Here is a 25,344-nt window from a genome sequence, read left to right on the forward strand (position 1 = left end):
AGTAGTAAATATTTTCCTAAATCTAATTTGACGTTTTGTTACAAAAGCAGCCATATGGGCACCAAGCAGACCTCTGCACATAGATTCTTGCATCAGCTTTCATAAAGTGAACTGGAGCTGCAAGTGTGTTCCTAGGGGCATAATTAAAAAATAAATTTTAGGACTAATTCATTTTGTTGAATAGCTTTCAGTCAAATTAAATTCATTCATAAATGTGGGCTTTTGTGTTCATTGAGAACTGTGTCCTTTAAATGTCCATGCTACACAGTATCTCTTCATTCCTTAAATATGTGTCTATAGAAAAAAATCAAATTTAAAAAGCATTTATGATGTAAAAACTTCTAATGCAGCCAGGTAAAAACTATAATGCTCATACAAAGTTAGTAAAATATATTTACTTTCAACTAAGAAAAAATATTTTCCACTACATGGCTGTTCAAAAAAACCCAAAAAACAAACAAACAAAAACCCCAACAAACACAACCAAACCTCAAATAATTTAAAATTCTACTAATGGGGTAGCTCCAACATATTGTTTTCCTAGCACACAGTATGTCGGTTTTCATGTAAGAACTCTGGAATAAAATTACAGAGCAACCAATCAACTCTTTTAAAAGGCCTTTAATGGAAAAGAAAAGGAGGGGAGTTTTGCGTCAGTATAAGACATAAGCATCTTACAGTGAATCACTGACAAAACGAATTGTCAACAAATAGAATCGGTGAACTCCCTCCTCCCTTCTCCTTCCCCTTTAGCTTTGCCTGGGTTTTATGGTGCTGGAACAAGTAGGGAGGGATAATAAAGCTTCTTCAATAAAGCTCTTGTCATGGGTAAAGCATATGTCCTTCGATAAAGCTGGAGTCATGAGTTGGAAACTGGAGAAGAGCCATGAGAAGCCACGTCTTAATTTTCTTCAGTCTCGAATGTGAATGGGATCAGTTGTATACGTAATTGAAATCTTAGTTTTCTGTGAATATAAGGACACATTTTGTCTTTGCGCAGGACATAAACAGAGGTACTTGGATGTGTGGTCAAGAACATGGGAAATGTATAATGCAGTAAGTTATTCAGGGAGTCATCTTTCCAGAGTTCAAATAAGTAACTTGATGCCATAAAACTGTAGAAGCCTGGTATTTGAGTCTGGTTTGTGAGTAACTACATAGAAAGACAGCCAAAAGTTAATGGATTTAAATATAAAATCATAAGGCAATGGTGATTAAAACATTTCATGTTAGCCTAGCAGCATTAGCAAACAGTAAAAGACAATGTCCAATGCCTGCATGCCTTATCTTCAACCTTGGAAGTCAGTGGGAGTTTTAGCATTGACTTTAGTGGAGTAGGGCATTAAATGGGCAGTATGTGCAACTTGGTATGTGGAATATGAGGATTTTTGTAAGGTGCTTCATCACTAGTGAAAAGGAGGCACTTGGAGTGTGCTGAACAAATATTACAAAATTGTCTATTTACAGCAGTTTTCCTGGTATCTAACAATGGACAGAAGAAAACAGGCTGTTGAGCATACTTTTTATCATGCATTGTGCTAGGTTTTAAATTTGCATGTTAATATGGCAAATAATATAATTTGACAGTCCTGAGATTAACTCTGTATTTTTCTTTACAGTGTAGCTCTTGCAATATATTACCACATCAAAAACAGGTACGTGAATAATGAAATCTTGTAGTGAAGATATCTTTAATCAAAACAAATTAACTGCTCAAACCCTAAAAATCCATGCTCTGTTTCTTTCAAAATGTTTTTGGATAGTAGTTTTCTTATTTCCCATGTTAGAAATGAGAACATATTCTTTTGTATTTTTTATATATATTATTTTGTTTAGAAAAATAAAAATTAGAGGATTCCGTACTATAAAAATCTGGAAGTACAGTTCAGCATTGAAAAACTTTGGTGATTCAGTGTTCGGTTTTATATGCACTGGGCACTTCTGTATTGTTGCATATGTTGCAATTACATGTAGAGAAATCTGAATAGTGATTTTTCAGAGTTAACTGTGTAAATCCATGATCAGTTAATTGGTTTTGAAATAAAAACTATTAATTATACAGTAAGAGTGACATTGTAAATAGATGTAATTCAAGATGCCTCAGAAACAGAGCAGGTTCTGGCTTATCTCTTCTGGTGTAGTATGTTTTAGATCTCTGCTCAGTCAAGGTGATTGAAATTGAATAGAAAATAGGTTCTCTAAAAAGTAACTTGGTACGTAAATTAGCTTTCTTCATGTTGAAATGCACTTTTGTATCTTAAGTTCCTTGTCCTCGTGATATGTCACAGTATCATAAAATAGTATTTCCTGACATTTCTAAGGAGAGATTGTATAAGTATTTTAGTGACTTTTGTTTCCATGGCTTTTCAATGTGTCTTTTCAGAGAACTTGGCTTAGATCTCGATCTAACAAGCCACTTACATATTTTTTCTTCTGGACTGTAAGAAGTCCGACTAGAACAACAGGAATTACTCATAAGTTTAAAGTTCACCGGGTACGTCATTTGGGACCATGTTTCAGGTCACTGGAACCCATCACACTTCTTAAAACAAGGCTGACATCTAAAGAGAAACCTTTAGAAGTGCACAAGGGCAGAAAGGCTCAGGGCTTGATCCCTGCTGAAAGCTCTTAGAAGACTTTCCAAGACGTCAGCGGGCCTTGGACTAAAACATGGCAATATGTAAAGTAAAAGTGGGAGTGAAATCTTTTCACAAACTTTTAATCTCATTTCCCAGGAAATGAGGCGTGAGTGATCATGCTTGGATTACTTGTTTATCCATCTGTGGTTCCCTTTTTCCCCTTACCTCCATCGTCCCTGAGTTAGTTTGGCTAACTAGTCAATTTTTACTACGCTTGACTAAATAATAGAGGTATCACAGGTAATCAGACTCTAAAGTTTTGTGGAAATAAGTTATTCTTAAGCACTCTGTTCAGTATGATGCCAGCTGAGTGAAAGGCTCAGGAGAATGGAGCACGTTAGGGACTACAAAGGGTGAGAAACTTCAGTAAGAGCTCACAGTCAAGCAAGAGGGATCCAGAGCCAAAGTACACCAGACTCGCTTCGTGCCGATTGCCACAGAACCGATTGCTGTCTGCAGTAAAATATGCCCATTCGTGGTCTCACAGGACTTGATGCAAATTTGATCTACAACTAATAAACAGGGAGGCTAAACCTTTATAAAATAGAGAGTCCCATGTCAGTGTCTTGAAAACAAATACATTCTGAATGTTATCTTCTTGGGAATCTTGTTATCTGTCCTTTCGCTTTTGGGATGGAGAGGTGATTTATTCGGGAGGAACCGGTTGCTGCGTCTCCCTCCTGAAGCTGCCCGGGGTTGGGAGGTGTGTTGCCAACGCGCCCTCTGCCGCGCTCGGGACAGATGGTCTCGGCAGCGATGCTGGAGCAGGCTCACGTACGTCAATTAACGACGCTGAAACGACTGTTCTGTCTTCGGTTGTCTCTGATTTAGGAACAGAGGGACAAGGTGATAACAGCGTTCAGTTGTACTTGCTGCTGAAACAGCAATAGCAAAACATATGTTCTGTTTCCTGCCATTATAGGCGAGAGGAAGTTGTTGACGTGTGTGGTAGATTTTGGTTCATTATGGGGGGTGGGGAGTAACAAACCGCTGTAACTCTTGTATAGACTCAAGGTTGATTTTGACAGAAAACGAGTCAAGCACCTGCTTTCCCAGAGAAGAATTCTTTTCAGACAATATTTATTTGTTCCTTTTCTCCTGCACAGTAGGATTAAAACTAAATTACTTTCTAATATTCCAAACTCTCACCAGTCCCAGTTTTTTGCATATGAAATAGAATATTCCTTCATATGTTTCCCACATTTCATTTGATTGTAACATTTCTATTTATCATTCCTTCTTTTCCCAGTGTCTCCTATTGTTGTTATATTGATTGGCTTTCTGCAGCTTTTGTTGTGCTTAGCTATTCAACAAGTGGTAAAAGACTGCACCTGTCTTGTTTTCGGAGGAATGCATAAGTATTGGTGAATTTGCTACATAAATAAATAAAATAAAATAAATGCCAACAAACTAACCATGAAAAATTCTTAGATCAATTAGTAGATGGTTCATTTTTGAAAGATAATGAAGTGAATTTGTTCTAATGATGACAAAAACCTATCAACTGGTTTTTGGTTTGTTTTTTTATAATAGATTTTTTGAGGGCAATCAAATGTGCCTTCATAGCATGCAGCAGCTACAGTATGAAGAAATAAAAAAGGAAATTCTTTCTCTCTTCTCACTGTGAAGGGCCACAGTTTACTGTAGCACATCAATGATTCCAGTGAGACTACTTCTGCACTAAGATACACTAGCCTTTTTATGTAGGGGTAAAAGAGTCTGGCCTAAAATCCTTGCTGATTAGGAATTTTCTAGTAATTATCTCAATCTGCTTTTTTGTTTAAATTTAGGTACTACTTAAAAAAAAAAAAAAAAGTTCATTTCCAGTGTTAGCAAGCTTTATAGTAGAAAAAATGTCACCTTCAGATGTTCAGGTTCATGTGTTAGCTGCTAATAAGTACATTTTGTAGACATGAATCCACTGTAAAACTCGTGTTTGCATGCTCTGAGAGGCATGTGCTGTTGAGTAAAGATAGATAACATATTCAGTGGTTTCTCTTTTAAGAACTCAGTGACCCAAGTACCAGGGATGCTATAAATAAAGGAGGGATTGTAATAAGTAAGTGACATGGATGCATCTGTCCAGAAAGTGTCCAGTTCTAACTGGTACTGTTATACCACTTGCTTTTGTGGTTGTTCCTGTTTCTGCTGAGATTACACACAGCAAAAATCTTAAATTGCATTCTGGATGGTAGGCTCATGAAGTTGCATCAACTTTCATGCTGATCTTGAGCAACAGGGATCTGAGAGCAAAATAGCAAATAAAACCAATTAATAGGAATATTATTTTGTCTGAATTTTTTTTGTGTATACTCCTTTTTGCTTTCAGAAATCATTAGTAGAATAGGGTTTTCCAAAGAAATAAAAAGTGAAGTATGTATGTATTAACTAAAGGCTAACTGTAAAAATAGTGCAGCACGTTTGTAAATGTTCATGATGTTGACAATAGAGGAGGAGGAGGAATTAGTTAAAAGAAGAGATTGCAAGAATTAACAGTTAAGGAAAGGAGAGTAAGCTGAGCTGATTTTATGATAAGGTTATAGTAGTACCTCTTAGGTTGTGAAAAAGCCTCACAGTACAGAGTGCAAAAGCTGTGTGTCTTCGGCATTGAAAGCTGAAAACTTTAGCATACTTTGTAATATGGATTTCATATTACATGTGAACCTTACGGCAGAATAGATCCAACTTCTATTTGAAAATGACATTTCTGCAGTGTTCCTGAGCACCCTGCAGCATGAGAAGTATTGGAGTTTTGATGATACGCTTGTGCCTATAAGAGCTGCGTGCTGTCGTGTTCAGATAATGACACTACTTTGGTTTTAATACCTTTTAGGGACACAGACGGAAGAATGCTCTTAGATATTTTTGATGAAAACCTTCATCCCCTTTCGGTAAGTTCATCTGCCTCTTCTTCCCTTTCATGTGAACTGTCTTTCCTTCTGTCTGCTTTGTTTTGTTTCGGTCACCTGTTTGGAAGTATTTCTTCCTCAGAAATCCGAAGTGCCACCAGATTATGACAAACATGACCCGGAGCAGAAACAGATTTACCGCTTTGTTCGGACGTTGTTCAGTGCTGCTCAACTGACTGCTGAATGTGCCATTGTCACCCTGGTGAGTGTCTGAGGGATGACATCAACGACGTGACAGACCCGGTTTTGTTCCCAAAGCTTGGGTTTGTATGATTTAATAGATCTAGGTGCTGCCATGGAATTTTTTGTCACCCTGGAGACCAAGGGGATTTCTTGATTGGAAGAGCGACTACAGTTCATTTTCTTGCAGCGAGTAAGTGATGGAAGAAGCGATTGGGTAACATGCGACACAAAAGCCAGGGTTACGTCTTGCTGTTACAGAGTGATAATGTTACAGGCCACCAAGGTGACTAATAGAAAACACAGGTGGCATAAGTGGTCTGAACAGGAGGGAATGTTAAAAGCAGAAAGGCTTCCATTTTGGGGGGGTTTGCTGTGTATCATTGTAGCTCCCAGCAGAGACTCAGGAACAGCTGTAGGTAATTTAATAGCACTAATAAGAATTGATGGGCACATGAAGGATTCTGTGAGTGACTGGGACATGTTGGTGATGGATCTTTTTTACTTGCACTGTACTTGTCTTTCAGGACCACGTCATAGGATTGAACAATTGTACTCAAGGCTGAAGTTTAGCTACTTAAAAATAGCACGACACAAAAGAAGGTTCAGATTTTCAGCTGGTGTGGATCAGCATAGCAGTGTGGATTAAAGGAGCTAAAGTGATCTCCACCAGCTGAGAATTTCTTAATTTTCCTGAAATTTTTATCCTGCCAACTCTAATAAGCCCCTTCAGCTTTCAGGCACAATTTTGGCCATGTTCTTGACTCAGATTTTAAAAACACAAAATGTTTTTTACCACTACAACATGTGGTTTCATAACAGCTTTGTTATGCACTTGAGATGGAAGAAGGGGAAATTGGAGAAGGTGGATTTTGAAGCCTAGACCTACTCATTTCCTCTGTTAATCTCTCTCCCTTGGCTTCTAAGATTAGTTGGCAAGCTTTTCTTCTTCAAACAGTCAGAATGAATTGTACTAGCCAGTACAGAACAGAAATATGAGAGAAACAGGGCAAGAAACACCCTGCAGTGCTCCACCCTTACATTTTGAAGTATTACTCTACCTAGATACTTGACCCAGCCATTACTTGTTTTCTGAAACAACATTTTGTCTGTCTCTTTTACGTAATTGTACTAAGTTCTTGTCCTTCTTCCTTTTCTTCCTAAGTGTTTTCTGCTGGAAGCAAGATAATGTTGTATGAATCCGTATGTTCTTGTGTAGTTTAATTAATCTACTGTCAAATACAGTGGAACCTTGTTGTAGTTATCTGTTGTTTGATCTTAGGTTATTTGATCAATGAGGGCACTGTTTAGTAGAAGGGGAGAGGGCTTTTCTTAAATAACAGTATCTTCCTGTTATTGCAATGCATGGAAAGTTCTTCCCCACAAATCTTGTTAACTCAGGCATATATTTCAATATCTTTCACTTGTAATTACATCCTTGCCTCTTCTGGTTCTCATGTGGTTTCCCTGCAAGTAACTCTTTTGGTGTCATCTGCAATGAAGTATAAATGTTTTTAACTCATTAGTTATATCGCAGAGGCAGTTTCCGTAGTTAGTGCTTGAAACCTTAGGTGGCTTGGGTTTTTTACCCAACACAATGATAACAGATAAACTGTTTTATAGCCTAGTTCTCAACGCAGCCATGCAGATGTTTGTGGATAGATTTTGTGCAGGTGATCAGCATTACTGTTCTGCTGTTCTTGCCCATGTTTTCAGCATAACAGCACCTGCCAGACCCCCTCTTTCCAGAAAGCTTCGGAGTTTTTGGATAAATAGTGTTTTACAAGTATGAATTTCTGCTGCTGCTGTTCTCAGTTTCCTCTGTAATTCTAGATGCCACTTCTTTATTTGTTAGTGTCATCAGGAGGGGCCCCAGAGACAGATCGTGTTGTTTCTGAAATGTTCAAACGTGGAAATTAATGTGTTAAAAAGCAATCAACTTTCTCCCCTCCCCACACTCCTGAAATCTTAATAGTGTTGATACTGCTGTTTATGAACCTTCCAAGTGCTTTCAATTTTGCTATCCTGTCTGGAGAAGAAGAGGGCAGCATTCCCTGCTGGAGCTCATGTTTTGCCACAGTCTGGCTGTCCGTCGGAGAGCAATCTGATAGCCCTGTCTGCCACTTGTTCCTCCTGGGAGGGCTGCCAGAAGGCAGGACGTATATCTGTGGGGATCACAATACATTTTGAACAAGATGCTACAACTATTATCTTTCTTTCACTCACTCTAATTATTTTTAAATAGTCCTAACCACCCCTTTTTACTGCCCAGATTATTAACATCGTGTAAGGTGTGTAGTTGAATGCACTCGCTGTTTGTCTTTTTACGTGCCGTTAGCCAGGTAGAAGCAGCAGTTACAATTGGTTATATAGCAGTCTCTATGTTCAGCACAGGAGCTGAGTAAATGTGAAACTCCAGACTGTTAGATAAACTAGTCTCCAGCAAAAAGCCAGCATTGTGTTGCTTCAAGCACTTAATTAAAATATTTCAATTAAAGCCTCCACTATTACAGCAAACCCAATTTATAATTAAAGAAAAAATTTAATTTTCACACAGCCTCCAGAGCTGCCAAGAGACTTCCCATACTGAGAGGTGAAAAATTAAAATCTCAGGTTGAAACAATTAAATGCTAATTCACATTATGTATTTATAAAATAATACCATAAGAATAAAATTAGTTTTAAGAATTGTGTTGCTGATATAAAGTCTTGCAAATAATGGTTTTCGTCCCAGTGAACAGCTGAACTATACTCTGTGACCTGACTTTGTGAGAAAAATAATGTACATGCTTCTCCCTTGACCCAGAGTATTCCCACCCTTGCTAAAACTGAGAAATGCCTGTCTCATCTTCACCGTCTCCTCAAGTGCAGAGGTGGCAGGTTGCACTTCTGTTCATCTACTAATTGGATAGCGAATAAAAATTAAACAGGAGCGTTATCCATAGCAACAGGAAAACAATACAGTGTTTGCATGTCATGAGAATTAAATATTTATGCTTTGTTCTTTTGTTCTGTAAAAACAATCCTATTAACTAGACCTGAAGAGGAGAATGGTCCAAGTTTTCTGCTTTGCCTTGGCATGACTTTCTGAGTTTCTTTGCAAATAAGCCAAATCTAAGGCTCCTAATATGCTTCCATGTCCGCAGTAGTTTCAGAGAGGACACATTTTGCATTTGCAAATATGCAAATAGGCATATATGCTAGGTCTATATGCTTTAGACAGATCAGATACAGTGATATGTAAATATGTACAATATGTGAGCTGAATTATTTCTGTGAAGTTCAGAGGAGTGTGCTTTTGAAATATGTTACGAAGTTCATACTGTGACTGAGAGGATTTGATATTGGGAAATTTGAAATTTGAAGTACATAAGAAAAAATTCTGCTTTTGAAAAATAGGGATTTAATTAATCCAGCCAGATATTCCTGAGTTCTTATTGTATTCTTCAGTCACATTTTCAGCAACTAGCTGTAGAGAGAAGATTGTTGAACTGTGTGAAAATTATAGTATTTGAGGAGAATTTTGTTTTCTGTATGTTTGGAGGAAAGGAAAAAGCTTTTAATTGATTTCCTTTCACTGGATTATTTTTATTTGTAAATGCTGGTAAAATACCTTTTTTTTTTTCCCCATATTTCAATTAAGTATCAAAAATCTGATACTCGTTTAAAAGAAAACAAAAATGCCAAAAAAAGTGATCAGAGTCCATAGAGACACTTGACCTGCAGCAGAGGTCCTCTTCAGCTGGCCCAATATAACTACCGATCCTTATGCAGCTAATGGAAGATGCAGGTTTCTCCGAAGACCTCAGAGTACAATGCAAAGTACTGTTTATTGCCTGATTTGACGCTGTCACTCCATCAAGTGACCATAAGGGATCGCGAGTGCAGTTGGGTGAGCAAGGCAAAGCACTGAAGCTAGGTTCCACCTTGTGTAAGAAACCCATGAGAAGAGTTGTGTGTATCCAGTATTGTTGGTGTCCAGCTTTGTCCTGGGCTTCAGGCATTCCCTGGGAGGTGCCCGAAGCCCACCGCTTTGCCACATCTGAAGAAGGTCTCCCAGGTGCAGAGAGAAGGTCTCTCTCTACCTGTGCTGTGGATCCTGAGCCCCTTGGCAGCTGGCCATGTGTCAGGGTATGCTCTGGAAAAGGGCAAGAGGAACAGGGGCTTCGTACCTGTGCTCCAGGCACTGGTGGGAGCAGAAGACTCAGATTCTGGTCCCTGGTTTCAGGGCTATTCTCATCTTTTGACTACAGTCTTAACATACAACACATGAATGATTATCAGTTAATACTTCTACGTCTCTTAGTCAAGTCTTGCTTTATGCCTGCTGGAATATACACTTCATAAAAAGAGAACGTTCAAGCTGGGGGTTGGGAGGGAATTTTTTTAAATCCCCAAGAAAAGAGGACATTCAGTCAAAGAATGGGTGTCTGTTTCCTGATACATCTGTAAGGGCTTCTGTGTGGGCCAGGAATGAATAGTGATCCCAGTTTTAGACTGGAAAGTCGATGTTGCCTAATAGTTTGAGTGCATTTTACATGTATTACAGATCTTTGTCTTAACATGAGTAAAGTAGCGGGCAAACCTGGAGACGTGACTTTTCTCGCAGTTCCATTAGTGCTTCCTATCAATATCTACAATGGTACTTTGCAGTTGTTCACGTGTTCAGAGTTTTGTGACTGCGTTTGTTATTCTTTTTCAGCATTTGGTCTCAAAAATAAAAATTGGATGAATTTGCAAGGACCATGATGATGTGATGTCCTTTACCACCAACTGTATGGCACCAGACCTTTGTGGAACATTGTAAATGCCCAGCTGGGCAATTGCAAAGCACAGTTATTTCTGGAGAGTCGTGGTAGGGAACTGGCTGATTGCTTAGAACAGAGCATATGGCAATTTAGTGATTAAATTAGAGCCATAATTTGGCTATATGGGACCCACTACCAATTATAATTTTTTCCATACAAATATCTTTTTTGTTTCAAGGCATTGTGACACATTGAAGTTTTCTCATTAAAGAGAGAGGACTGTGTATTTCTTTGTGATGTGTTGGGATGGAAACTGTCTTCATTAGTTATTCTGTGCTCCTGCAACTTATAATGCAGGTTACCCAGTGAGTTCATATGGAGTTTAAATGGGAGAGGGAGGGAGTGAGGTTTTTGCAAATACATGTTCATTTGTAGATTCTCAATTGTGGTAATTAAAATACCAAAAACATCATCTCCTTTCTGTCAGTGTAAATCAAGTGAGAAATAATTAAAGCCACTAGAGTTTTATTGGTAAAATAGAGGTAGAATGTGACATAAAGCAATATAAAAACAGCATGAGAAAAGATAATGCTTTGCTCTTGCCGCTGCCTCAAAATTCAGAATTATTCTAGTAATGTCAGTGACATTCCTTGGTGATTGCCCGTTTCTCTAGTGTGCTGAGACTCCCACTCAGCCTCCTCGGAGGCAATGCACAGCTCCTGACCCCTCCACGTTGCACCCCAGGGAGCCCTAGTCCTGCAGACAGATATAATCACAGAATCATTTAGTTTGGAGGGGACCTCTGGAGGCCACGTCTGGTCTGGCCTGTGCTCAAAGCATGACCAGCTGGATCAGGCTGATCGGGGTCTGACCAGTTGAGTTCTCAATTTCTCCAAGGATGGAAATTTCATAACCTCCATAGAAAACCTGCTCCATTGTTTTAGGGAAACCTAAAAAAAAGTATTACGGTATTTTGAGTGCTTAGACTGCAACTCCAGTGTGATAAGAGGCATCAGTGGGATATTGGAGGTTAATGTTGAATAGCTTCAAAATGAAGTAAAAAAGAGAAACAAAGCTTTTAGAAGAACCTTATAGTAAGATTTTAATAAAATTTGAGTGTTCCTTTGGATTAGGAAATATTGAAATGAAATGATTTGACACTTTCATATTTGATATATATCCTCCTGAAAGGGGGAAAAAAGGAGGAAATAAACCTCGTCCAGTATTTTAACTTTTCTTTCTACTTAAGAGTATTATATAATATACAAAGTATGTTATCATGTCCTCTGAGATGGAAAAAATGAGATGCTGTTTCGCACTAATTAAAACTGAACCCTTCAGTGCTATCTTTAGTTTTCAATTTCTTCAAATGGATTTATGTTCTGTTGATTGGGATGTTGTGTAACCAACTCTCTGCTATCCAGGATCATGGGGAGCAGGACATCCTAGATAACTGGGGCAACATTGGATGCTGTGGTTCCTATCAGACACTCGGGAAGTCCAGGATGGATTCACCCAGCTGCAATAATCACCCTCTCAGCAGCAGCCCTGCTGGAGCAGCATTGCTGGAGCTTGGATGCTGGTGCCGATCTGGTTAGCCTCGTGCTGTGTTACAGTTCTGTGTCTGGATAAAAAAAGCCCCCTAGGACCAGTGGTGATAATGGATGGCTAAATGCCTCACCACCATGCTATTGCAAGTCCAAGTCCTGGGAGTTAAGATCAGAAGCATCCCAACTAGCTCAGCATGGAGTCATTTTGGGTCTGGCAGATTTATGAGCTCTGTTTATTTGTGCTGAAACAAATCAGTTCTGTACCTCTGCTGGACTTGAAATGGCTTTGGAAGCCATTTAACTACATTCCTGTGGTGCTGCATCTAAGCTAATGAACCTCTCCAGAGTTCACTGAACTCAAAGCCAATTTGGGATTATCTATACCCACAGAGTGGTTATTTTATGTAATTAATAGAATTACATTCTTTTTAATTCAGATAAATGAATTCTTAACAAAGACAAATCACCTGATTGGTTTAACTTCTGATTAAGTAATAATTTGCTGATATTCCAAGTGTAAAGGTCAATCATTGCAAAATCTTGGTGCGAGTCTGTGGGAAGAGATGGAAAATACTAATCCAGTAGTGCTCTTCTGAAATCTTAACTCTGTGAAGTGTATCTTCTGAAGTGGGCTCAAGTTACTAAAATGTCTTCAATGAGCTGCAAGTGTTGTCCATCAAAGCTTGTTAGACTGACATATAAAGACTGACGTATAAAACCATATGGTTCATTCCCAGACATAGTAGACTAATAATGGAGGCATCAGACTCCCAAGCTATTGAGTTTGTAAGTAAAAATGTATTGATGCACCGAAGTCCATTGACATTTTCCAGATCAGAACTGCATTTTCATTTCAGCTAGGAACTGAATTATGTTGCAAATTAGTTTTGAAGATTGTAGTATTGTTGGTATTAACACTGAGTTATTGTTGGTATTAACACTGAGTTATACTTGTTTGCAAGCTGGGAAAAATTCAGAATGGTATGTCGTTTGACTGGAGCCACTGACAGCTTCTGCTAATGTCACATCAGTAACTTTAATCTTTTACTTAAATAGTCTTGCTCTCATTCTGTAAAAATCTATAAAGATACAGTCATAGAACTAAGTGGGTAATGATATGTGTGAGAAAGATGGCTCTTGGAAGCTATTAAAGTGTTGGAGGAGAACTAGGTGTTGAATTAAGGCAGAATAAATCTGTTGCCTTTTTGGAATTGAACTTTTGAATATTTAGGAGAGAAGTGCTCAGAAGTTAGGCCACAAAAGCTTACTTTCAGAAGAGGCACTGCAAAGGATGAATTAAATAGAAGAAAAGTAACATTAGTATAGCAGCTTTAGTTTGTTTTAAGCTTTAGTTCATCCGTAAGCATGGATCCAGCTATTAAAAATGAGTGGAGGCAAATCATGGCATTTATTTTAACTTATGTCTTCTGGATACTAAAGGCTTATTTTATCTCTTTTTAGTTCTGGATCTATAAAGGAACACCTGCTGAAATAATCCAGAGGAAATGAGGTTTTCAGACTTCTGTTTAAAAAACAACCCCCAAACCAGTGTTTCTCACGTTGTTTCTTCTGCATTTTTTGGTCTCTTGACATCTAAGTAAATTTCTTCCAGCGTTCTGAGATGCGAGTTACAATATTCTTTTCTACAGTAAGCTTTTAAAATTCAGCTTTATTATATGACTTTAGGGCAGCTAGTCCTAAAGAAAATGTAGAAGGTTTTGCTTTTGAAAATTAAGCCAGTGAAATTCATTACAACACATGAATATACTGAACCGCATAGTACACAGAGAATCTCAAGTCTGTTCAATACAAAAACTATATTTAAGGAAATGACCCCTGTGTTTATGTTTAAGACACTATTCAATGTGTAGACATAATTGCATACAAATGGCATTTTCATATGTCACATTTACCATTACAAGGTCAATGTTTGCAGTGATTTTTTTTTTTTTTTTTTTTTTTTTTAATGAGGTGGAGAATGCCTGCCTGCATGTGGGAAGACTCGCTCGCTTTTGCCAGCAAAAGCAGGTGGTGTTCTCCCACCAGCCACGAGTTTGTTTGGGATGAGTAGCGTAGTGACTAACCATCCACCAGCCTTCCTCTTCAAGTGGGCTGGGAGCCACCTGGCCCTTCTCCAAAAGTCTGCACTGATTCAGCACATCTTTGCAGCAGCCAGGAGCGTCTCCTTCGGCACTGCAGGCTGCCGAGTGCGTGGCAGGCTCTACCTCTCCTTTCTACTCTGATGTCCCATCAAAGTCAAAATCTTGGTGCTTGGGCTGTTACCGTGGCCTGGGCCTAGTATATTGAAATGCTCTGAGATGAAAACAGTCAGGAATAATGAACTTTCTCACATTTGCTTAGCAGACAGACACACACTTGTTTGTATGTATACTGCTGTTAGGAGGATGCTCTATGTCAGTAGGGCGAGAGCTCAGGTATGTACCAGCCTTTCTTCTGCCTAAATTTCACTATCTGCAGAGTCACCTGGGTCTCTCCAAACTAGAGATAGAGAGAGCTAGAACGAAGACTGCGTGTAACTGAGCTTGATAGAAAGTTGAAGAACTACGCTAATTGACAGCATAGGCGTATCTTTGGGAGACAAGTCCTAGATTACAGTGAATTCCCACGTTAGCTGAGGACCTTGATGAACTTTTACAAATCTTTGCTGCAAGAAGTCTTGTTCTTTTTCTGTGTTCTCTTGCTTGAACACATACACTTAAAACCCAAGACTGAGTCAGGGAGGCCACAGCAAGTGAGCACAACAAAATGGTCTCTTTTAGGGCATTTTCAAGAAAGGAGCCAGAGGCCAAAGCACCTTTCTCCTGGTGAGGTATTTATCATCTTCAGCTTTATCAGACAATGATACAGAGCCTCACTCCAGCGAACAGTATGTCTGGGGTTAAGCCCAAGTCATCACCAAGGACTCGAGCGATTATTCATATCCCTCAACATGCTATTGGAAGATGCTCAAATATGGTAATGAAAGTACTCTAAGAATAGTGTCTTATCAAGCTCCTATTTAATTTTTAGAGCTGATTGCTCAAGTATGTGCTGGTGGAAAGGTAGCAGCAAGTTTACACTCCCTTTTTACTTAGGTGTAAGTTCATCTGTTACGAATTATTCTTTACGTCTTTCCTTGCAATATCATTCTTATCTGTTCTTATCAGTTTACTTTTTCTTCTCTGAATGCCTTTGAGTTTGAGCCCACAACAAAATCCTTATTTGGTTACTTGGTTTTCTTTTCTTTTTTCTTTTTTTTTTTTTCTTTTTTCTCTCTCTTTTCTAAGCTAGAGCTGTATGTAAGAAAGAATAGTATTTTCTGATTTTTGTATGCTTTGTCTATCTACAGATGTGGAGTAGTCATTCAAAATCTACTAAAACTGCATGTGGGAAGTGGAAATTTAAGAGGTTTGCTTTAACAGTAAAGGGTCAAATTCAGCACTGAAGCAAATGAAGTTCATTTCCTAATTTAAGAGTGGCATGATATTATGGCTTCCATACGCTTTCTGCTTATGAAGCTCCCTGCGTTAGCACAGTGTATTGCTTTGAAGAAGTCTTCTGCTTCCCGGGGACAATTCCAGGGAATACTGTTTGTTCATAATTCAAGGAGCAGTTTTGCTTGCTTGCTAAGTTGAACGAGTTCGTTTGTGTAACGTAGCGTGCAAGGGGTTTGTTTATGCAGGCTGCCTGGAAAGTAAAAGGCAGCCTTTTAAACACAACCAGGTAGTGCAGACTCTGGTGAGATCCATGTGCCACCTTTTTACTGAGCTTTGTATTTCTGTGGTCTCCCAATACCAAATTTTATACATCAAAATCTTTTCAGAGTGATGCTCTAACTAGAAGGTCAAAACTCTTATTTTTAATAATGGGCTTGACACATAATTTGTAATGTGTAATTTTGTGCTTAAGTAGTGTTTTGCCTTCCTTATAAAGGGAAATACATTTTTTAACAATTAATTAGTGATATTTTGTTTTGCAGTATTATCAGATAATGTTATGGTTTTCTTCAGCGCTAGGATGGCAGACAGGGGTAAATCATAGCTAAAGAAGAAATGGTGTATTCAGGAGTCTGGCATCTGGCCTCTTGAAAAATTCAGCTTTAGGTTTATGATATCTTGCTACCTATATGTTTCTTATTTTTTAAGGAAGAAAAAAAGAAGAATCAACAGTTTTATCTGTGCTGTCTCATGCTGTAAATATTCTGACTTTGTGGCTGAGTATAACTTTGTTTTCACAGATATTTTTGAATGTTTATTATGCCTGTCTTTTTGTGCCTAATGACGTAGCTTGAGTTCAACGAAGTGTCTAAAACAAGATTAAGGTTAATTCCTCATTAACACAAGAAAAATAGAGAACCCTCTGGGGAGTGAGAAAGCCAAAGGTCTTTTACTGAGCATTTTTTTTTTTATTTGCCCAGTCTGTAATATCCAACATACTGTAAATATTCAGACTTTTTGAGTATTCTATAATTTCAAAAATTCATTGAAACTGTTTTGGCATTGGTAGTATCAATGAGATTATGCTTTTCCAAATAAGATTTCTCTGCATCTACCATTTTGTGTGTACGCTCCTTTTACAAGTTAGTTGTTGTTACTTGTTTAAAGTTAGTCCAGTATTTACTTGAAGGTACAGATATCCCCAAAACTTGGGATAAATATTTTCTGAATGTTTTGTGGGTTTTAGTAATTATCTATAAATCAGTTGTAATCCCTCATTTAAAAAAATGGTTTAAATTGGTAAGTAAAAAACTTCAACATTATTTTAAAACAGATATACCTTAAACGAGTATTTTCAGTTTTCTTAGCGGCCATGTATTTCTTCTGTTAGAGCAGAAGTAAATTTCCTTCAGCATCTGTGGAACAATATCTTTAGGTATTTAAAATTTAAAACAAAATGCTGGCCCTTCAGAATCCCAAGCAGTGTTCTGTTTTTATAAAATATGCAGCCTTTCAGTTAGGTATAATATTTTGCATGTATATTGTACTTTCATCAGAGTATCTCATAAAAATCTCCTGCTAGTTTCTGCCAGTCGATGTAGACTCTTGTAAGAGTACTAGCAACCTGAATAACCACCTAATTGATTTTTATTACAATGCAGTGAAGAGGGTATTATAAGATCTATTACGAGATACAAAGAATAGGTTATTCTTCAGTAAATGCAAACCTGTGTTTTTATAGAGTAGCATATCAGGACTAATTGTTGGTTGTAGTGAATGCGTCTGTGTTGTCGTGTTGAAGCACTTCCAGTTTCAAGTTCTGCTCCTTCATGCACAGCAAGTCGTTCTGCAGGTGCGAAACGAAACTGCAGAACAAGTTCACTTCCTTGATGCTAGTGAAGGCAGTAAAAAATTTTGTTTTGAAATCAGAGCAGAATTTACTAACTTAATAAATGACTGCATCTGAGTTTCCTTAAATCATTGCCAGAAGAGCACAGTGAAATCTGTTTGAAACAACCTCCCAGTGGACTGAGAAATCTGTTGCTTGGGAGAGGTGGTCTGTTGAGGGGAGAAAATTTTATACTTTTTACACATGAATTCATTGTAATATGACTGTATTAGTGACCATTACAGACTCTGTAACTCGAGTTTTATTTTCATTCAGTAAGAGTAGGAAGCAAAGAACTTACACTTTGTGGTGGCCACTTTGAACAAAAGTGGTCTAATACTCTGTTTTGTATTTTCCCCATGATTTTCTTGCTCCATATGCCATTTATACTGTCGAGTGTGTGAGACACTTCATTTTGTGGGGTGAATATCTGTGTACATGTATTCAGATATTTAATATTTTTCCATAAAATATATTTTTTTTGCTGTAAAACTTTAAATTGTACAACAGCTGTCTGCTGTTTTTGAGGATCTTGTTGCCAAGCTCTAATTACTTGTACATATCATAATTGTGAAAGTTAATGAACAAAACTATATGAAGGATGTAATTGGCCTTGATGTTATTGGTGACTCATAAAAATACACGAGCTTCAAAATATATGAATTATTATTTTTTAAGTATGTAATATTTTCTACTAGTGCTAGACCTTTCCAGAAGCACAAATCACTGAAGGTCCTCTGTGTGCTTGTACGAGTGCGTGTCCTTATAGAAAATCACAAGCGAGCTGTTCCCGTTTTAAAGTTTTCCCCCTACGTCCCCCCTTTTCCCCTTCCCCTCAAATCCTCACCAGCATGTATCCTGCATTGAATTTTGGATATATTAGCTATTCTTTGGGTATTATTTGGTAAGGTGCTAATAAACATTAACTTAGTCAAACCACAAGATATTTATTCTGTGTCTTCTCAGCTAGCGTATAAACTGTTTAAATGTTGTGGATTGCAGAAGTATTCAGTTTTGTTCACCTCACATGTAATATTCATAATTGCTGTAATTTCCCTGTCCCTACAGGGGATAGAGTAGGGGGGCACACAGATCACCCACAAGCAGTATTTCTTAGAATGCATTTTGTTTATCAATCTGTTGTTATTAATGTAATTGAGCTGCTGTTATCAATACCAGGTAACTATTCACAGCACATTGACTTACTCGCTCCCGTGGGTCCCTCCCATACTCACCCGTAGTTCCCTGGCTGGAGCATCAGCTGGGGGGGGCCAGCCTCGCTCTGTGTTTGGAAGCAGAGGGTCATACTGCACTCCCCCCAAGCAGTTTTTTTGGTAGGTGTTCAGAAAGTCCCTCCAGGGTCCCTTGCTTCATCAGATGTGCGTGTATAATCCTGTAGTGTTTGTAAATAGTACCCACCACCTTCTTGGATGAGGTCTGGGTCATACGAGCTCTGGTCGATGCTACCCTGCTTTGGTGGCCTTGGGCAGACTGGGCCAGTCTATGGTGTCCTGAGTTTGTCAGTTCTCGCAGATCCAACAGGACTACTGTTATTCATCTCCAGAGCTTATCGGTCCAGAGGAAACCGTTACGAATTACCTTCTTAGCACATACTTCTCCTCTCTGTTCAGCTTGCTGTTTCTGTGGTAACTGTTCCTCCGCCCGCCCTATAGGTGCCTATAGAACCTCTTCACACAGGCTCCCCAGAGGGGCCCGGCATGACATGACGCCATATCTGATAACTGACTGCCTGTGAATTACAACTATAGTTGTTTGTATAATAGCTAGTAACTATTACTGGTAGCATACCCTTGCCTTTCTCGTTAGTTATTAGCATTTTATTTATTTACATTATTATTTTAATAATTTAAGTGATCATTTGAATTCATTCCAACATGTGACTATATTACCAACAGTTACAGATATAAAAATAACAGTTTTGTTTCTGGTAATATGATCAGAAGGCAAAGCCCAACTAAAATATGAATTTGCAACATTCAGTCTTGAGCTTGGCATAAATATATGTATTTAAACCTACAGCTTTTATAAAAGAATCTTCTTGAGAGCAGATTACTGTTATAAAATTGCTGGAATGGGTTTATGGGAATAGTTTTCTTTTTCATTGCTGCTTAATAGCAAGATAGATTAAGTCTTGATTTTAATGTGTTTCCACAGGTATATCTTGAAAGACTTTTAACTTATGCAGAGATAGATATTTGTCCAGCAAACTGGAAGCGAATTGTACTGGGTGCCATTCTACTGGCATCCAAAGTTTGGGACGACCAGGCAGTGTGGAACGTGGATTACTGCCAGATCTTGAAAGATATCACGGTTGAAGACATGTGAGTGCAGTATGTTTATCTTTGTCAATGAGTGCCAAGATCTGTGTGTATAAGGGGGACGGGAAGTTCTCTCATAAATTATATAAAGTTTGTATATCTGCATTGTATGTAAACGTGGTGGATGCTGATAGATGGCATGAGGTCTGCTTGACAGTTCTTTCCAAAGAAGACGTGAATTATTTTTGTTTTCTGGTTGAAATCTATTTTGCCACTGGATGTTCATGTGCAGTGATGGAAACAGACCTGCAGAATATTTAAGTGTATGACTTGACAAAAAAAACCCACATCCAGTGAGTCTGCATGTATTCACTTCAGCAACATTTACTGTCATGCTAATTCTCCATACAGGCAGTAGACCAACATGTAAGGCAGGGAAAAAAATTCTTGTGGTCCTAATGACCCTTAGATGATCACCCACTTATTTATTGCCATTATTCAAAATTAGTTCTTTTGGGGTTTGGGTTTTTTTTTCCCCTTGTATTCTGCTGAGTTTATTTGCAAGATGTTAAAAATTTAGTATTTTAACTTGCAAAGAGAAATTTCCATTTTTCTATTTTTTTTTTTTTTATCTATCTGATGGCATTCTTAAGAAGTGCATATTGTAACAGCACAGAGAGTTGAGATATCTGGCTGGATACTCCCGAGTCGTATTAAGAGTATATTCAACAGTAATAAAAAGAACTGTAACAAGAATAAACACACTTAAGATCGTAATGTTTACAAATACTAAATGAATGCTCGTTCCTCTAAATAGTCTAGTGCTTTTGTTTGTTTGTTTGGTTAGCAGCTATTACATATATTGGCTGAAGTGCCTGGGGTCTGTGTCATCTATACGTTCAGGGCTGAGTCACATACCACGCACGCTTGCCAAGGCGCCCTTACCTGAGCTGGCGTGCGTGTGGGAGCGGTTCTGGAAGGGCTGCAATTGGAACTGGCGCTGGGATGGTGCTGGCGGGGACGGATGCCTTGACAGGCCACTGTCGCTCGTGCATTCGGAGAGTGATGTTTTCTGTCTACTGGGGCACGGCACCTCTTTTTTATAAGAACTAATAACAATAAAATTATTAAAAAGATTATTTAGTACAGTATCTGTGTGTTTCAGAGCTCTTTTAAGCAGAGCTAAGTATCTGTAATGAGAACTATATAGACTTATCTCTGCTTTAACTCGCTTAAGTCAGGATCGTGGCCACTGAAGAGGGTTGTGGATAACCACTCTGGGAGGAGGGGAGGAGGGAAGCAGATGAGAAGAAATGTTTATACAGGCAGAATGTTTTTTGAATCACAGTTTGCAATCTCAGAGCAGTGAAAGGCCAAGCGTTTTTGCTAAAGCAGCCCTAATTTAGTTTCTTAATAGTTCGCTGTTTGTCAGATTTATAGCTGGTCTAAAAATGATCTGTAAGGGAAAGGTTGAATGTTAGGAGTCAGCTGATTGCTTTAAATTAAGCATGCTCATACACGGCTAGATAAGACTTATAAATTGTGAGTAGCTGTCATTGCTCAAGTATTAGAAAAGTTATCTCTAAATCTTGTACTAACAAGCAATTTGTAATAAGGTGGGGTTTTTTCCCCGAGTCAAAGTGAAAAACACAAAGCTTGCATTTCTGTGGTATGCTGCAGGTACTTTCATTAGCTTGGGGGAAAACTCTGATTTCAAAATAGGGGTGGGAAATACCACATAATGCCATTTCAGTATCTGTTTCAATATATGTAAGTTACTTTGAGGATGGTTGATGATACTTCTTTTCCGACATAACCTAGACAGAATGAGATTTCCAAAACAAAAGGGGGGGTAGAGGGGACAAGAAGCTAAAATCAGGCCCTTGACATTTCTGTGTGCAATATTATTCCATGCAGAACAATTTGATAATGCGTCCTTGACTGTTTTGAGTGTTTCCTGAATGAGTTTGCTAAGCTACTTTTCCCTTGATCCTTTTCTCATGCTTTCGGGTATTCAGTGGCAGTAAGGGCCCCCCTCCATTCACTCCTCCTCCAAGGCAAATCTGGGACCTTTTAAAGTATTTCTGAAGCTGGGACATGAGCTGAAATAGATTGCTGAACAGCTTGCAGCAGACTGGCAGGTTTGACTGTGCTGTGTGACAGTATTAATCAGGAATGGTTATAAATACGAGTTTTGAAATTGCTGATTCTCAGGGCTTTTTTTGAAGGCAGGTGATGAGGCGTACTGTGATGGTGTGAAAGGAAACAAAAAAAGCGGTTATTGTTTTTGACAAACACATGTGATGATGCTACTGTTAGAAGTTGCACTTGAGCTACATAACACCATTATCACGTGGCAGACCCGTGCTAACATCGGCCCTCTTCCTGCACTGCACATTCCCTGAGCCAAACTGTGATGAGTCCTTGTCCTCGAAGTTTTTAGCTTCTTAACCTTTTCTTAAAGGTTTAAGGGTTCTCACAAACTGCAAAACCAGAAGCCTTTGGGGATCCTGTGCGCTCTATATGGTACTTGGTGATCTGGCTCATGGGCTTTGTGTTTTGGGCTCCTTGTCAATCCTTCAGCAAAGATTTTGGTGCTTGTTGATGTTTATATTCCTGCTGCCAGTTGTTCCAAAGTTTTTTTCTTCCTATCCCTAGTGTGGTGGATTTTTTTTTTCTTTCTTATTTTTCAGGTAGTTGGGACAGCACAGTATGACAATTTTGAAGTGTCTAGCTCTACGCAAGTCAGGGCATTGTTTATATTAGTAAGGCAGAAAAACTCTAGGTCAAAATCTTCAACTGCTGTGAATCATATCTTGCAAAACATCATGTAGACCTTTCTGAGTTTTGTAAGTCACCAGCAGTACATTGAACTGTGCCTAAAAGCTAACAGAGAACTTGGGAGGACTGAACTGCAGTATGTCTCTGTAGTCATGTAGGTAGCATTACCTTGAGTTTTGGTGTGAGTTTGGGGAGCGGCCACAGGAAAGCATATGCTAAAGTAGTCTAATGTGGATGTATCGGGGAAGAAGGGTATGGTGCTTAGTTAAATTACATTAGTTCAAATCCGACATACCTGTATTTTTTTGTTCTTTCTCAGCTGTAGTTAGTCTGCTGATCTAACCTTCAAATCTGGGACGTAGGGGATAGTAAGGATCTGAGGCTAGTTTCTGAAACATTTGGGGATGCTTTTCAAAAGAGGTACAGCCAATGTCTTTCTCCATTAAAATAGGCTTTATATTATCCATTAACATACATCTTTAGGCTTTGCTTGGAGAAAGTAAAATATTGGTAGTATAAAACGACATTTAAAGATAATCTTCTGTATTTGTTCATAAACGTCTTAAAATGTAATTTTTTTAATTTGGATTTTTTAAAAGCTAGAATCTTCAACAGTGTGAATTCATGCCAAAGAGTCCATATCCAGCTTTTAGATAGTCTTTTAATGTTAATTAATATTTCTCATTATGTAAATATAGCATTTTGGCAGAGAGAGAGTGAAGGCAGGGAAAGACAATGATTATGATGTAAGAGTGATGTAAGAGTAAAGAGTGAGAAGAAAAATCATTCAGTGTTGAAAAACTACTGTACCAGTACTTTTCATCCTCAGATCCTTCCTCTTCTATTGCCAACTGCCTGCACATTCCTTGCACACTTGCACTGCAGTCAAAATGTAACTTAAATGCAGTATCATAGTCAGTACCTGCTGGTAACGCAGCTCTGCAGTTCATATACCCTTCAGCAAACACGCACAGCTTTTACTACCCATTTATTTTTTTATTTCTTGTATCTTGAAATCACTGTTTTGAATATATCGTATGTCCCTACGTAAGTATTATGTAGGATATCTAGTTACCATGCCATTTATGAAAATTTCCAGTCCTTAATTTTTTTGATCTACTTATTTCTCAACATACTTTTTTATTACTTACACCAGTAAATGATGTATTACTATACCAAAGTTTTCATGGGGTGGGAGCTCAAATAGGACCTCTGTTCCTATCAGGTATTTTGACAAACACATTTGTTTTAGGTACGGAAAAACAAATGATCATCACTGTGAATTTTGATTGCACGTCCTAGGGAAAAATTTCTTCATTCTGTTCATAAAGATAGATGAGACAGTATGCTGAAAAATTCAGGTTTCCCATGACTAGTTTTAAATGATTGATTATGAAAGGCTGAAGAGAGTAAATAAGTTCTCCAGTAATTTAGGTGTTAGAGTAATTTGCAGCATTTTTGAGAGATGTCTGACAAATTTAGGGCATGTCTGTGTTTTGTGTTTGCATAACTGTGTGTGCAGATCCACCTAGTGGAGGTACAGCAGAAACGACAAGAAAATTTTTTTCCTGCTAGCTTTTCTTTCCCAGATTGTATTAGCTAAACTGATAAAGGTGCCCTTCCACTAGGAAAAGTTTGTGTCTGGGTTTGATTGGCATCACTGTGGCAGCTGCAAGGTGCAGCATCTTTCATATTCCTCATTGGCGTACGTAGGCTGACAGAACTTGGTAGCCTAGGTCAAACCTTAGGCTAGGATAATTGTGTCTGGCAAGAATAAGAAATGAACTTGGTTTATACCATTTGCAATTTAAAGTAAATTACATTCAGAATGCACAGTCTGAAATATGTTTTCACATTTATCTTCTTTCTACAGGAATGAGCTGGAACGCCAGTTTCTTGAGCTGTTGCAGTTCAATATTAATGTTCCCTCCAGTGTTTATGCCAAGTATTATTTTGATTTGCGTTACCTGGCAGAAGCGAATAACCTGAGTTTTCCTTTGGAGCCCCTCAGCAGGGACAGGGCGTATAAACTTGAGGTAAGACTCTTTTTAGATTGCTCAGAGTTGAATATATAGGGGGATTTGGAATTTTTGTGTTGTTTCTCCCTTTTCCTGTCTCTTCCCAAATATTCCCGTGAGATTTTAGGTTATCACGTGCCCTGATTTTCATAACTGTTTTGTTTGTCCTTTGGGTATTCATGGATGTGGGGACAGCTTTTTGGCCCAATTGCCTTCATACCTTGTCTTGTTTTCCATTTCTTTTTCAGTTCTAGTTGTCTGAATTGGCTTTGTGAAAGTACCCCCAAGTTTTACAATGACTCTGTTCACAGTCTGGTTTCATGTGTTCATTTGGTTTCTTAAAACTGATTATCCACTTTAAAGGACAGAGTATTAACAAGTATTGCTGAAAATAACTATTCCATGTGCTTGTTATCTGCTACTGCTCCACTTCACGTGGATCCAAGTCTGTTATCTCCCGTGGTGTTTTTCTTAGTAATGGGAAAACAGAAAGGAGCACACGTCTTTAGTGAATAAATCATGAATCCTTGTGAGACCTGAATATACCATGTGCAGAAAGCACTATGTCGGATGGTCTGGACCTGTGAAATGCAGGGCACTATGAATTCCCACAGACACAGGAGGAATTTAAAATCATCAGCCAACTGCGGGCACTTTGCAAGACTGGAATCTATTTTTCCTGAGCTTTCTGATATGAATTTTTTCAAATAAGGGCATTATTGCATGAGCATGTACACATTTTGTTACTAATTCTGAAATTTGTCGTTAGATGCTAACTGCTTTTAACATTGCACGTCTTTAATTATATAACAGCTTTGCCCTGGAGGTTGTTTGCCTGTGGGTTAGAGTGAGCTTTGCATGTTCTGAAGCTCCTAGTGCTCCTGTAGAACAGGCAGGCAGTACTATACACGTTTT

The 25,344-nt window shown here is 38.4% G+C and overlaps 1 protein-coding gene across 2 annotated transcripts in view; it reads left to right on the forward strand.

Annotated features, from left to right (window-relative positions):
- The window catches only part of CCNY (cyclin Y), a 126,010-nt gene that overhangs the window by 95,364 nt on the left and 5,302 nt on the right, over positions 1–25,344 (forward strand). For both annotated transcript variants that reach the window (XM_082306089.1, XM_082306090.1), the window contains 5 exons: positions 1,620–1,655; positions 5,473–5,530; positions 5,631–5,750; positions 19,527–19,693; positions 24,285–24,447. In XM_082306089.1, the coding sequence (XP_082162215.1) occupies positions 1,620–1,655; positions 5,473–5,530; positions 5,631–5,750; positions 19,527–19,693; positions 24,285–24,447 (544 nt within the window). The remainder of the gene's footprint in view (positions 1–1,619; positions 1,656–5,472; positions 5,531–5,630; positions 5,751–19,526; positions 19,694–24,284; positions 24,448–25,344) is intronic.

This window comes from Platalea leucorodia (assembly GCF_965183815.1).
Source record: "Platalea leucorodia genome assembly, chromosome: 1".
NCBI classification, from domain to species: Eukaryota; Metazoa; Chordata; class Aves; order Pelecaniformes; family Threskiornithidae; genus Platalea; species Platalea leucorodia.